Source organism: Pogoniulus pusillus, chromosome 13 (assembly GCF_015220805.1).
Source record: "Pogoniulus pusillus isolate bPogPus1 chromosome 13, bPogPus1.pri, whole genome shotgun sequence".
In the NCBI taxonomy this organism is placed as follows: domain Eukaryota; kingdom Metazoa; phylum Chordata; class Aves; order Piciformes; family Lybiidae; genus Pogoniulus; species Pogoniulus pusillus.
This window is the reverse complement of record NC_087276.1, coordinates 27,290,013-27,304,170: the sequence shown is the minus strand read 5'-3', so window position 1 is coordinate 27,304,170 and position 14,158 is coordinate 27,290,013. Positions and strand designations below refer to the sequence as shown.

General features: G+C 50.0%; 1 protein-coding gene across 4 annotated transcripts; it reads right to left on the bottom strand.

Moving 5' to 3' along the window:
- Positions 1 to 968: 968 nt before the first annotated feature.
- On the bottom strand, positions 969 to 4,282 carry PSMG3 (proteasome assembly chaperone 3). 4 transcript variants are annotated; one of them, XM_064153690.1, is made up of 3 exons: positions 4,187 to 4,282; positions 3,320 to 3,537; positions 969 to 1,520 (listed from the first exon to the last, which is right to left on the bottom strand). In XM_064153690.1, the coding sequence occupies exons 1-3, from the start codon at positions 4,203 to 4,205 to the stop codon at positions 1,368 to 1,370; spliced, it is 390 nt and encodes a 129-aa protein (XP_064009760.1). In that variant the 5' UTR covers positions 4,206 to 4,282; the 3' UTR covers positions 969 to 1,367. The 4 variants fall into 4 exon arrangements, with proteins under 4 accessions (XP_064009760.1, XP_064009761.1, XP_064009762.1 ...); XM_064153691.1 differs by lacking the exon at positions 4,187 to 4,282 and adding an exon at positions 4,058 to 4,161; XM_064153692.1 differs by lacking the exon at positions 4,187 to 4,282 and adding an exon at positions 4,004 to 4,103.
- Positions 4,283 to 14,158: the final 9,876 nt, after the last annotated feature.

The following is a 14,158-nucleotide window of genomic DNA, read 5'->3' as shown; positions in this document are numbered from 1 at the left end:
TTTAACTCTGGAGAAACACCCCTGTGTAGCCCCCTTAAACCCTTCTGTCCCCTAAAAATAGGTGCTTTAGGAGAGGTACAGCTCACTGCAGGTGGCCCAAGCTACACATGTACTACTTCTCTTGATATTCCTGTTTCCTACTCTGACATCAGCTTTCATGACATCTGCAGAGCATAATTATTTCATAGAATCTCTTAGGTTGGAAAAGCCCTTCAAGCTTATCGAGTCCAACCATTAGTTTCACACTGACTAAACCAAACCTCTCAGCACATCTAATCACAATGAATTGCTATGGTTGGAAAGGACCACCAGGATCATCCAGTCCAACCTCCATCCCAGCAGCCTTCATCACTAGACCATAGCCTCAAGCACCACATCCACTCTCCTTTTAAACACCTCCAGGGATGGTGACTCCACCACCTCCCTGGGCAGCCTGTGCCAGTGCCTGACCACCTGCTCAGGAAAGAACTTCCTCCCAACATCCAACCTAAACCTGCCCTGGTGCAAGTTGAGGCCATTTCCTCTTGTCCTGTCATTAGTAACTGGGGAGAAGAGACCAGCTCCAGCCTCACTACAACCTCCTTTTAGGTAGTTGTAGAGAGCAATAAGGTCCCCTCTCAGTCTCCTCTTCTCCAGACTAAACACCTCCAGCTCCCTCAGCCGCTCCTCATAGGTCATATTTGGCAGACCTCTCATCACCCTCATCACCCTTCTCTGCACTGCTCCAGCACCTCAATGTCTCTATTTGATTCCCTTTAAAACTGTGGAATCAAAGTGGAAAATGTATCCAGACTACATCACTAAAAGAACTGACATAAAGACAAAAAGCAGTCATATAGGACTCATTTCCTTAAAAAACAGACAAACCCCTAAATCTTTCCTGTTAAGCAACTGCTGCTGATTTGTAACTGAAGCTTGTATTTCAATGGAAGTGATTTTCACAGAGCAAGAAATAAAAACAGGTAAAATTAGATTCCTCAATGTTTCTTTTATTCCTTCTGCACTGGGTGTTCCCCCTTTGCGGTACAGCGCAGTTACACAGAGTTTGGCATCTGTTGCTCCTCAGGACACAAACGCAGGGCCAGGCCATTTCCCAAACACACATCCCACCCAATGTGGTAAAAATACTCCTCCTCTTGCATGGTGAGACAATTGTTCTCGTCTCATCACTGCCTATATGGACTGCAAACCTGTCATGGTAACAAAACCCACAAATGTTCTACACAGTAGAGAAAAATTCATGACATTCCTCGGTACATCCAAAACCAGCACAAAGGCATTCCATCATTTTCATTTTGGGTCCTTTCAAATAAGTAGTGATGAGTCATGGACTCAAGATCATTTCCTTGAATCCAGATGGCACAACTTCACCACACTTGGCAACTTCGGATCACTTCCCGTAGAGCCTGTATTCCTTCCATGGTCTTGTCTTTCAAAGCCATGGCGAGAAGAACAGGCTTGTTCCCAGCTTCCTGAGAGACAAACGCCACCAGGTTTCTGGCACAAACATGAACAAGAGGCTGAAAAGCAAAGGCATACAGATGTGCATTCTTTCATCTGGGAGAGCCTTCCCACACAAGTTAGGAGAGTCCTGCAATGGCATGGAGCTCGTTGAGAATCTGCCAAACTCCACTCAGACTGAGTGAGCAGTTTGCTGAGTGGTTCCAACATGACTGGGAACAGACGAGCAGCTCGGCTGGTCAGCGTAGCCATGGCACAGGGAACTTTAGACAGCACTTCCATAGCCAGCTTAAGTAGGAAGAGCTTAGAGCCATGAGAGACAGCCACCCAAACCACCCTGGAGCAACCTAATTGGAGCTGTGCTTGAATTGAGTTTTGCACCTGTTTGGAGAACTTGGAAAGCCAGTATGGAGAACCTTTCCTTCTGCTAATCTTCTCACCCCAACTACTTCATGGAATATGAAACTACATGAAAAGACTCAGAGCAAAATGTCTGTGTTACTATCACAGACAGATTTCTGAGTAAGTTTCCAAGCACAGATTTCTTTTAAAAAGTTGTTGCTGAAGAGGGTTATGTTCTGCTGACAAGCTCTGGAAAACAACCTGTTCTTTCTGCAATGCCTGGAGATCCCAAAGTGGTGTCATACAGACAGTCTTCGCATGCCATGTGTAAAAAGACATGTTGGTTTTGATTTGAACAGAATAATGAAAACCAGAAGTAAGCAGTGAGGCTGAAGGAGGGAAGAAAAGGGATATAATCTTCCTAATGAGGTTTCTTTAGCAAGAACATTCAGCTTCTCTAGGTTTTATTTACACTCACAGTTATGTATTTATCAGAAGAATGAGTTTGTTTGATTTAAGCTACAAGTGTGGTTTGGAAGCATGCACCACCCCAAACAGAGATGTTAATGGTGAGGAGCAGGAAGGCAGCACACCAGTGAAAGCCTTTTCTTAAGGTTTAGATGGATTGAGTTGATAAAATGATCTGAAAATACTATGTACCAAAGTAAACAACAGCACTTCCCAGTTCCAAATAAAACACAAAACCAGTTTGGGGGTGGAAGTAGTCACAATTAGCAGGTATTGTGCCATGGAAAGCAAAGCATCTCCCATTCACAGAAGGACAGCTACTGCTGAGGAGTGAGAATTCTGTAAGGATAGCATCAGAGGCTTGTGCTGCTACAGTTTTTCTAGTTAAGGTTAGCAAGTAATGTTTGATAGCTCCAACCCTGATGGAAAGTCTCATAATCTTGTAGCTCTGTAACTTTCTGTTTTAATGTCTGACTAGTTGACGCTTTGCGAAACATATCTCCTTCTGCTCCCTCTCCAGCTTTGTGAAATGGTCGATAAAAACTCATTTTGTTGAAGCAAAACAAATTAAACTTTATCAAGGGAAGGTGCTGGCAGGCACACTTGGGAAAGGGCAACTAAAGTCCACTCTGGGGCTGGCACAGATTGGTGGTGGGGGCGAGAAAAAGGCTTTGTAGAGGAAAACAAACTTACTGGAACAGAACCCCCCCAAAAAGGTTATCGGAGGCTGCATGTTTGATCTTGCAACCCTTAAATCAACAGGAGCTTTATCAAACCTTCCATAAACATGGTGAAGCAATCCATATCCTGCAGGACACATAACACCAGATGCCCAAACTGCCCGCAGTTAAACTTTTATTATGTCAAAGAGCAGATGAGCATGCATACCTTTCTGATGAACCCCTCTTTCCTCAGCAAAGATTTTACCAGAGTGCAAACACTGCTTCACTGCTGTGATTCATCAACTCCCTGGCAAGTTGTGCAGCCCCACCTACTACATTCCCCCCTCCCCATCCTTGCTGCCTGCGCACTGTACATCTGCTCTCACCTCATCCTTGCCCAGTAGCACCTTTGTGGTGAGCGAGGGCCTGCCCACGTTGTCAGCGATTGTGTTGGGGTCCACATAGACGATTGTTCCCATTTTGCCGTACTGTGTGACCACCACGAGGACCGAGTTGGAGAACGCTGTGCACACCACCTCCGTCGGGACCCCGTGTACCACCTCCTCTCGCTGCTTGGACGTCACGATGGGACTCGCTTCCATCGCTGCAGAAAAAAAACAACAATAACAATAAAACAACATTAGATTAGAAACCCACACCGCAGGCTATAAAGAAGCCCAAATCTATCCCTTCATTTGAAATACCCAGGTTAAGTTGATTTCCCAGCACAAAAGCACCCGGAGGTGTGTGCCTGTGCAGGAGCAGCGGTCAGTACCCTCCACACACCTCACTGGAAGGGGAAACGAAACTACCCCGCAGCTGGGCCCGCACCCTGCGCATCGATTTAGTGCTACTCATGGCCAGGGGAAATGGAACTGCCCCGCAGCTGGGCCCGCACCCCGCGCCCCGCTTTCGTGCTATTCATGGTTTAACAGTGACCGCACCTCCGCAGCAAGCCGCCCCCAGACCCGACCCGCCATGCCGTGCCCTCCCGTCCCTCGCAGCCTCCCGGCCGCTGGCACCGAGGGGGAGAACCCCGAGCCCCGCTTTCCAACCCGGACCCCACGGACCTCCGAGCTCCCTAAGCCAGGCCGAGACCGCTGAATCCGCCTCCCCGCACCCACCTCCCGCACCGCTCCCCGCGCCAGGCTCCGCCGCGCCGCCGCTCTCTGCCCAGGCCCGCCCCCGGCGGCGCGGGGAGATGGCGCAGGGCGGCCGCGGCCCTCCCCTCCGCTCTGCTCCGCCGCCATTACCCTCCCGCGGAGCCGCCATCTCCAGCCCCTCACGCTCTCCTCCGGGGTATTGCCGTCCCGCGCCCTCCCCGGCGCTGAGCCCTTTTCCCCGGCCCAGAGCCCCTTGCCCCGGCCTCGTCGGCCGCTTTCTGCCCGTTTCACACCGGCTCCCATCGGCAGGGGCGAGTTGACATACGACGGGAACCCTGCCTGTGGCAGTGAGGAAATGGCCTGCGCCTCTCGGACGTGTGAGGGGAGAAGGTGAACGTGGGGGCTGAAGGGAGGTTGATACTTTCATGGAAACGTGGAATCGTTTTGGTTGGAAATGGCGTTTCAGATAATTGAGCCCAACCACACAGCCGGCAGCGGCAGGTCACCGCACAGCTGGCAGCGGCATGTCACCACAGAGCAGGCAGCGGCAGGTCACCGCAAAGCAGGCAGCGGCAGGTCACCGCACAGCTGGCAGCGGCAGGTCACCGCACAGCTGGCAGCGGCAGGTCACCGCACAGCTGGCAGCGGCAGGTCACCACAGAGCAGGCAGTGGCAGGTCACCACAGAGCAGGCAGCGGCAGGTCACCACAGAGCCGGCAGCGGCAGGTCACCGCACAGCTGGCAGCGGCAGGTCACCACAGAGCAGGCAGCGGCAGGTCACCACAGAGCAGGCAGCGGCAGGTCACCGCACAGCTGGCAGCGGCAGGTCACCGCACAGCTGGCAGCGGCAGGTCACCGCACAGCTGGCAGCGGCAGGTCACCGCACAGCTGGCAGCGGCAGGTCACCACAGAGCAGGCAGTGGCAGGTCACCACAGAGCAGGCAGCGGCAGGTCACCACAGAGCAGGCAGTGGCAGGTCACCACAGAGCAGGCAGCGGCAGGTCACCACAGAGCAGGCAGCGGCAGGTCACCGCACAGCTGGCAGCGGCAGGTCACCGCACAGCTGGCAGCGGCAGGTCACCGCACAGCTGGCAGCGGCAGGTCACCGCACAGCTGGCAGCGGCAGGTCACCACAGAGCAGGCAGTGGCAGGTCACCACAGAGCAGGCAGCGGCAGGTCACCACAGAGCAGGCAGTGGCAGGTCACCACAGAGCAGGCAGCGGCAGGTCACCACAGAGCAGGCAGCGGCAGGTCACCACAAAGCAGGCAGCGGCAGGTCACCGCACAGCTGGCAGCGGCAGGTCACCACAGAGCAGGCAGCGGCAGGTCACCGCACAGCCGGCAGCGGCAGGTCACCGCACAGCTGGCAGCGGCAGGTCACCACAAAGCAGGCAGCGGCAGGTCACCGCACAGCTGGCAGCGGCAGGTCACCACAGAGCAGGCAGCGGCAGGTCACCGCACAGCCGGCAGCGGCAGGTCACCGCACAGCTGGCAGCGGCAGGTCACCGCAGAGCAGGCAGCGGCAGGTCACCGCACAGCTGGCAGCGGCAGGTCACCACAACACCGCGTCCCACCGCACCGCAACTCCAGCGCTTTGAGACCCCTGCAGGGACGGGGAGGGACTCTGCCGCTGACAGGGGCAGCCTGTTCTAGGGCTTGGCAACCCATGTGGGTAAGAAATTGGTCTTGATGTCCAAGCTAAACCTCTCCTGGAATAACTTGAGGCTGCTTTGTCTTGTCCTGTCACTCTTTTGGGGGTTGAGACCAACCCCCAGCTTGCTACAACCTCCTTTCAGGGAGCTGTAGAGAGAGGTCTCCCCTTAGCCTTCTCAGACTAAACAATCTCTTTTCCCTCACCCTCATAAGAGTTGTTCTTTAGACCCTTCACCAGCTTTGTTGCCCTTCTTTGGCTGTGCTCCAGCTCCTCAATGAGTGGCCTAAAACTGAACTCAGTGTTCGAGGTGCAGCCTCACCACTACAGAGGCACAGTAACTTCAGTTTCCCCTCTGCCCCCTTTCTTCTCCCACTTGCTGGGTGTTGTTAGGACTGTGTTGATCCCTTGGATGCTATCCCCTCAAAACAAGGCTGGTTTTGGGGCATAGAAGCAGCTGCATAGCCTTGCTGCCAATGAGATGAGCTATGGTGTATTTGTCACTGAAATGGGCCATGCACAGTCCAGCTGCTTTGTGAGCAGAGTGTGGGGCTTGGGGGAGTGATGGCAGCTGCCTGACAGTGCTATAATGAGAGATGCTGAAAGAAATGTGAATAGGATAGAATGGAATCAACAGGGTTGGAAGAGACCTCCAAGATCATCCAGGCCAACTTTATCACCCAGCCCTGTCCAATCAACCAGGCCATGGCACTAAGTGCCTCATCCAGGCTTTGCTTGAACAGCTCTAGGGGTGGTGACTCCATCACCTACCTGGGCAGCCCATTCCAATGCCAATCACTCTCTCTGCCAACAACTTCCTCCTAACACCCAGCCTAGACCTCCCCTGGCACAACTTGAGACTGTGTCCCCTCGTTCTGTTGCTGCTTGCCTGGGAGAAGAGGCCAACCACACCTGCCTACAATGTCACTTCAGGTAGTTGTAGGCAGAAATGAAGTCTGCCCTGAGCCTCCTCCAGGCTAAACAACCCCAGCTCCCTTAGCCTCTGTCCCATGTAACATCCAAACAGTTTCTGTTCATAGAATCAAGCAGGTTGGAAGAGACCTTCAAGCTCATCCAGTCTAAGCTATCACCCATCCCTGTCCAGTGAACTAGCCATGGCACTAAGTGCCCCATCCAGTCTTTCTTGAACACCTCCAGGGACAGTGATTGTTCATTGCATACTTTTCATCCAGTGCTGTTTTTTTTCCCTTTGAAATACAGTTACAAGCAATAATTCTGCTACACAAAGCTCTGAAAACTGCGATTCCTCAGAGGTTTGCACCCTTCCAGACTTCTGCACCTGCCTCGTCTGAAATATGCTCCAAACCTTCACTTCCATGTGTTGGTTCTCTGTTACCATCATTCCCACCGCACACAAATTATCCCAGCTGTGGCGCAGCACTAGCTCTCTGCTTAGGTAACATCTCATGGGGACATTATGAATATTTTGGTTTGTGTTTAAAAGTTTTAACAAAACCTGGCTCCAGAAAGAGTGCGGGAGCTTTGTGCTGAGAATCCTTTAAGGCACCGTTAGAGAGCAGCAGAGATCCACGGAAAGCCTTTAATTTCAGCAGGTTATTCTTGTTGGCTCATTTGGAGAGGCATGGTGCTACCTTTTCGGCGCTCCTTGCAATCTGCCAAATAGTCTGGGAAGAAAAAAAAAACAGCATTCCTCTTCCTCGCTTTGCTTGTTTGACAGAGGTTGTAGCCAGGCGGGGTTGGTCTCTTCTGCCAGGCACCCAGAGACAGAACAAGAGGACACAGCCTCAAGCTGCACTAGGGCAGGTTTAGGCTGGACGTCAGGAAGAAGTTCTCCACAGCAAGAGTGATTGGCATTGGAATGGGCTGCCCAGGGAGGTGGTGGAGTCACCATCCCTGGAGGTGTTTAAAAAGAGGCTAGACGAGGCACTTAGTGCCATGGTTTATTTAATTAGAAGGTGATGGGTTCGACTCGATGATCTTGAAGGTCTTTTCCAACCTAATTAATTCTGTGGTTCTGTCATTCTGAGATAGTAGCAGTTCTTGTCACTAAAGCTTCATGACTCATGAAGGAGTTTATTCCTGCCCTGCTTTCTCTGGAAAGTAATTTTACTTCAGGAAACACAGAGCTCCAGCTTCTTCCTGGCATCCTTGCCAGCCTCCATTTCATTTTTCGTTCACATGGCAGGAGGACAGAGAGAGTCCACTCTGGTTCAGATTTCCATGGAAACACTGTACTTCACTGTTTTGATTTAGTTTGGGATGAGTTATCCAATCAATTGGCTGTCTCACTTTGGCATGGAGCTGAGCTGGGATATAGGAAACTTGAGAAAGCAGAGAGCAGGAGGTAGCAGCACTGAATCTTCATCCCTGAAATAAACATTTTAAAGGAAAGAAACAGAGCTAAGGAAAAGGCTCCTATTGTCTGTGTGACTGAGGCAGGGGATGGAGGCTGGAGAATGCATGCAGTGGCACATAATAAGAGAGAGGTCTGCCTGCCACCTGCTTCCCAGCACATTCTGGCTCAGAAGCACAGGCATCCTGCTTATACTCAGTCTTCTACAGCACTTTCCCTCCAAAGATCCCTAATTGCATTCCAAACACTATTACATTTAGCTTCATAAACTCTCTTTTGACACTAGAGATTATTAATATACCCCATTTTCTGTTCCGAGGGAAATAAAGAATCGAGACACAGAGTAGTTCAGAGCCATCAAATCCTCTGCTGGAGGTTCTGCAGGATTTCAGGATCCTTTCTTCCACTCCCATGCACTTGCTGCTGAGGAAACATAAGTTGTGCATGTCACTATCTCAATTACCAGAGGAAAATCAATGACTGTGCAGCCCCGTACTCTGACAAGAAAAACTACCCATAATACTGCAGCTTTATACCTTTATTATTATTTATTTGAGTGGTTTCTTACTACTCTTCTTTTTAAATTGCTGGAGTGTTTGTGTATATGGAGGCTGGAAGGAAGCTGCTTTTATAATACTGATCTTTGCCTTTATCTGAACTGATTTTATCTGCCAAACGGGTAAAGATCCACAGAGCATCAGAAATGTTTCCCAGTTCTCTCAAAAACTAGACACAGTGTTTCAGGACATCTGTTAATAATCCTTGCTCTTGGGAGCACCTAGCTATCAGAGTGCTGGATTGGTTTATTAGTTTACAGGTTATTACTTCTCTAGTTTAGATTTCTCTCTTGTACCTTTTATGATGCAGAATATAGACTGTGAGCTGGAACCTCAGGTGCAGCTGGGCTCTGGGCTGCGCAGCCAAGGAGAGAGGAAAGGAATTAAGTTTGCTCCCTGATGCGAGAGCTGCTTGAGAATTATTCTGACCATTGTTATAAATCAGGTACTTGAAGCAGAGCTGCCTTTAAGTGCATTCCCCATGCCAGGCAATATCAGAGTGCTCCTCTTCTCCTTATTAATGTCACAGCAAGGTCAGGGGGTGTGGGTGGTGTGGGCTTTTGTGAGTGCTCTCTCCATGGGGCTGCTGTGTCAAAGGAGTAGGAGGGATGGCAGAAATCCACCTCCTGGTGCTTTCAAGCAGTTCCCACTGCTTTTAAACAGAGTCTGGCGCAGGTCGTGTTCAGAAGATGCTACTGAACTGAGGTGCTTGGAGAAGTGGGTAGAGGAGTACATCTGAGGCAGTTCTCAAAGACTGTCTTCAAGCTCAGGAAGTCAGGTCTCCCTGGCTGGCTCTCTCTACAGCCAGTGGAGAAGAGACTTCACCACTCCTTGGTGCAAAGTGAAAACATAACTCTGAACTTAGCTGTCCAGAAGATAAGCCTGCTGAGTCTGAAGTTGGCTTTTTAAATCTGCTGATGTCTAGATCTCAGCCTGATGTGAGTATGGACCTGCCAAACCAAACTGCTTCTGCACATGGGGCAGAAATGGGACATCAGGTTTAGTGGGAAGCCTGAGGTTAAAGTGTGAGCCACTGAGGAGCTGGACATGTCCAGGATTAGGTGACAACTGAGCAGCATTCTCAGGGTTAAAGCTCTGAAGCTTTCATTTTATGTGCTCAGTTTGAAGGAAGGCAAGGGGATTCTGGCTTTTCTGTGCATTGGTCCCTTTTCTGTGCTCCTTAGGACAAGGAGCAGTATCATTTCTTACTCTGAAGGACAAGTCTGCTTTGTTCTAAAGTTGTCTACACAGCTCTTATTGTATGGGACATCTCTTATTTCGTTCAAGGCACCAGTAAGATGAAAGCCAAGCCAATTAATCAGGCATTGCAGAACTACTCTAAGCTGTTAACTTGTTGATGAATCCTTTGCTTTTTGTTTATTCTTCCCCAAATGTAGAATTCATCTGGAAAAAACAAAACCATAACCTTTTAAGAAGAAACAAAAATGATGGTCAAAACCAAATTGTTCCCTTTCTGTGTGAGCTGTACTCATCTGCACATCTGAAATGGAAATGCTGAATGTCTTTGCATGCCTGAGACTGTCAGGTCATGTTGTTGTTTTGTTGCATTTGCAACTTAGTGAGGAAATAGCATGGGAATGTTCATTAATGTTTGTGTAAATAATAACTCCCCACATATAAACACTAGCATATTTTCCTGGGAAATCTCAACGTGCAGGGTAGGATTTTAAACCATGGCAGTGAGCCAGCACACTCTGGCTGGGCCTGGAAACATCTAGGTAGCAATTTGACTGTGGCTCTTTGGAAGTGTTTGGTTTGTTGGTTTCTTTTTTTAAAGTCAGATTTAGCAACCTATAAATAGAGGATTATTCCAGTCCTTGTAGGACTTTGTTATGCTGTGTCATTTGTCTTTTCTGAGATACTGTGCAGGCTGGGGACACCTTGAGTACTGTGTCCAGTTCTGGGCTCCTCAATTCAAGAGAGATGTTGAAGTACAGGAAGGTGTCCAGAGAAGGGCAGCAAGGCTGGGGAGGGGCCTGGAGCACAGCCCTGTGAGGAGAGGCTGAGGGAGCTGGGGGTGTGCAGCCTGCAGAAGAGGAGGCTCAGGGCAGAGCTCATTGCTGTCTACAACTACCTGAAGGGAGGCTGTAGACAGGTGGGGTTGGTCTCTTCTGCCAGGCAAGCAGCAACAGAACAAGGGGACACAGTCTCAAGTTGTGCCAGGGGAGGTCTGGGCTGGATGTTAGGAGGAAGTTGTTGTCAGAGAGAGTGATTGGCATTGGAATGGGCTGCCCAGGGAGGTGGTGGAGTCACCGTCCCTGGAGGTGTTGAAGTCAAGCCTGGATGAGGCACTTAGTGCCATGGTCTGGTTGATTGTCTAGGGCTGGGTGCTAGGTTGGTCTGGATGATCTTGGAGGTCTCTTCCCACCTGGCCGATTCTATGACTCTATGCCTTCAAATCCATGGTACTGGAATGAGAAAGCAGCAACCTTGGTGCTGAGGGAGAGTTTCAGAAGGGGGCAACTGCTGAGACTTCAGAGACTGGCAAGGGTGAGCCAAGTCACCTCTACAGAAGGACATTGCTGAGAACAGTTTCTGGGATGCTTGATCTCCAGCAGCAGTAGTTTTCATATGTTTGGTACCTTTAAACCCAGCAAATCCTTCATTTCTTTGCAAAAAGAAAAAATATCCAGAAATCATTTCAACAACCACTGAAAGGAAAAATGCATCCTTGAAATGTGTGAAATCCATCTCCAGAATAGCTGCAGACCACCTGAGGTAGCTAAAAGAGCTCCAGCTGCCTGAAAGAGTCAGGATGACATCATGCAGTCAACCTGGTACTGTCTAATGATCATTTTATCCCCTGATATTTATCATGAAATAACAGCTGGCTGTATTTGATGCTGTAGCCAGGGGGTGTGGAGCAGACAGAGCCATCATGAGGCAAGACTGAGTTTGAGTGTGTTTACATAATTTTCATTTGTCAAATAAGAGCTCTACATAGATCTTGACCATGACAGTGCCTGTGGATGGCATCATCCATCACCAGATCCACCCTGTGAACAGCAGAGGCTTTGCATTACTGAAATAGCTAAAGAAATTATTTCCACGGATCAGTAAAGACAGCAGTAATTGCCATAAAGCTGACTAGAGCTCAGGCAGGAGTTTTTCAGTTGCTGGTGGTGGTCTGCCAGGTGAAAGACAGCATGTAAATGGAGTGGGCTGTAAAAAGTACTGTGGCATAGCTTCTAAGAACAAAACTCATAGCACTCTGTCCCTGAGAGGTGTGAAAGCTTGTGGCTTGGACTCTGAAATGGGTCAAGAACTGGCTGGAGGGCCGGGCCCAGAGAGAGGTGGTGAATGGTGCCACATCCAGTTGGCAGCTGGCACTAGTGGTGTCTCCCAAGGATCAGTGCTGGGCCCAGGCCTGTTCAGTATCTTTATTGGTGATCTGGACGAGGGGATTGAGTCCAGCAGCAGTAACTTTGCAGATGACACCAAGCTAGGAGCAGGTGTGGAGCTGTTGGAGGGTAGGAGAGCCCTGCAGAGGGACCTGGACAGGCTGGATGGGTGGGCAGAGGCCAATGGCATGAGATTTAACAAGGCCAAGTGCAAGGTTCTACACTTTGGCCACAGCAACCCCAAGCAGTGCTACAGGCTTGGGGACAGAGTACCTAAGAGCAGCCAGGCAGAGAGGGACCTGTGGGTACTGATAGATAGTAGGCTGAAGATGAGCCAACAGTGTGCCCAGGTGGGCAGGAGAGCCAATGGCATCCTGGCCTGGCTCAGGAGCAGTGTAGCCAGTAGGACAAGGGAGGTTATTCTGCCCCTGTACTCAACACTGTTCAGGCCATACCTTGAGTGCTGTGTCCAGTTCTGGGCTCCTCAATTCAAGAGAGATGTTGAGGTGCTGGAAGGTGTCCAGAGAAGGGCAACAAAGCTGTTGAGGGTCCTGGAGCAGAGCCCTGTGAGGAGAGGCTGAGGGAGCTGGGGGTGTGCAGCCTGCAGAAGAGGAGGCTCAGGGCTGACCTTATTGCTCTCTACAACTACCTGAAAGGGAGGTTGTAGGTAGGTGGGGGTTGGTCTCTTCTGCCAGGCAACCAGCAACAGAAGAAGGGCACACAGTCTCGAGTTGTGCTAGGGAGGTCTGGGCTGGATGTGAGGAGGAAGTTGTTGTCAGAGAGAGTGATTGGCATTGGAATGGGCTGCCCAGGGAGGTGGTGGAGTCACTGACCCTGGAGGTGTTAAAGACTGGCTGGGGCACTTAGTGCCATGGTCTGGTTGATTGGCTAGGGCTGGGTGCTAGGTTGGACTGGATGATCTTGGAGGTCTCTTCCAACCTGTTTGAGTCTATGATTCTATTAAAGCCCAGAAAATAACGACACAGCTCTTGCAGAAGCAACACGAGAATGGGCAGTGTTAGTATGACATTAATAGTACAGTCAGTTGTATAAATCACTTAATTGTGGCAGCAAATTAAATAGTGTTGTTGTCCAGAATTCACCCATAGTTAAGATGATACATCTCAATGAGACAAAAGCCTTGTGCACTGCCAATAATAAATTAGCTCCTCTTTCAACTGGGAAAACAATTAAAAACTTGGTTGAAAAGGGCATATTTTCTCTGTGGCCACTGATCCCTCAAACTCTGGAAATAATAAAGTGATTCTAATAGTTGTTCATTATTACACAGTTGAAAGAGGAAAAATCCATTTTTCTTGTTATGTTCCAGACAGTTATGAAACTGCATTGGGAATATCTGCAAACGTGTGAGGCATCTAACCAGATGGCTTCAACTTTGACAGTGTGGCATCGTTGGCAGTTCATAATGCTGCTGTTAACTTTGGGAGTTATCAGTCAGGGCATGCAGTGGAAAATGAGAATAAATATTTACTTTTCATTCATCATAGAATCATCATAGAATTAACCAGGTTGGAAGAGACCTCCAAGATCATCCAGGCCAACCTATCCCCCAGCCCTAGCCAGTCAACCAGACCATGGCACTAAGTGCCTCATCCAGGCTTTTCTTGAACACCTCCAGGGACAGTGCCTCCACCACCTCCCTGGGCAGCCCATTCCAATGCCAATCACTCTCTCTGACAACAACTTCCTCCTAACATCCAGCCTATACTTTCCCCGGCACAACTTGAGACTGTGTCCCCTTGTTCTGTTGCTGGTTGCCTGGGAGAAGAGGCCAACCCACACCTACCTACATCCTCCCTTTCAGGTAGTTGTAGACAGCAATGAGCTCTGCCCTGAGCCTCTTCTTCTGCAGGCTGCACACCCCCAGCTCCCTCAGCCTCTCCTCATAGGGTTTGTGTTCCAGGCCCCTCACCAGCTTTGTTGCCCTTCTCTGGCCATGTTCCAGCACCTCAACATCTCTCTTGAATTGAGGAGCCCAGAACTGGACACAGCACTCAAGGTGTGGCCTGACCAGTGTTGAGTACAGGGGCAGAAGAACCTCCCTTGTCCTGCTGGCCACACTGTTCCTGATCCAGGCCAGGATGCCACTGGCTCTCTTGGCCACCTGGGCACACTGCTGGCTCATCTTCAGCCTACTATCTATCAGTACCCACAGGTCTCTATCCTCTTATCTGCTTTCCAGCCACTCAATCCCCA

What these genes read in the sequence shown, in the direction of transcription:
- PSMG3 (XM_064153690.1), bottom strand. An exon ending in TGCTACTGGGCAAGGATGAG is followed by an intron (nt 1,521 to 3,319) that starts GTGAGAGCAGAT and finishes TTTGCTTTTCAG; the next exon opens with CCTCTTGTTCATGTTTGTGC.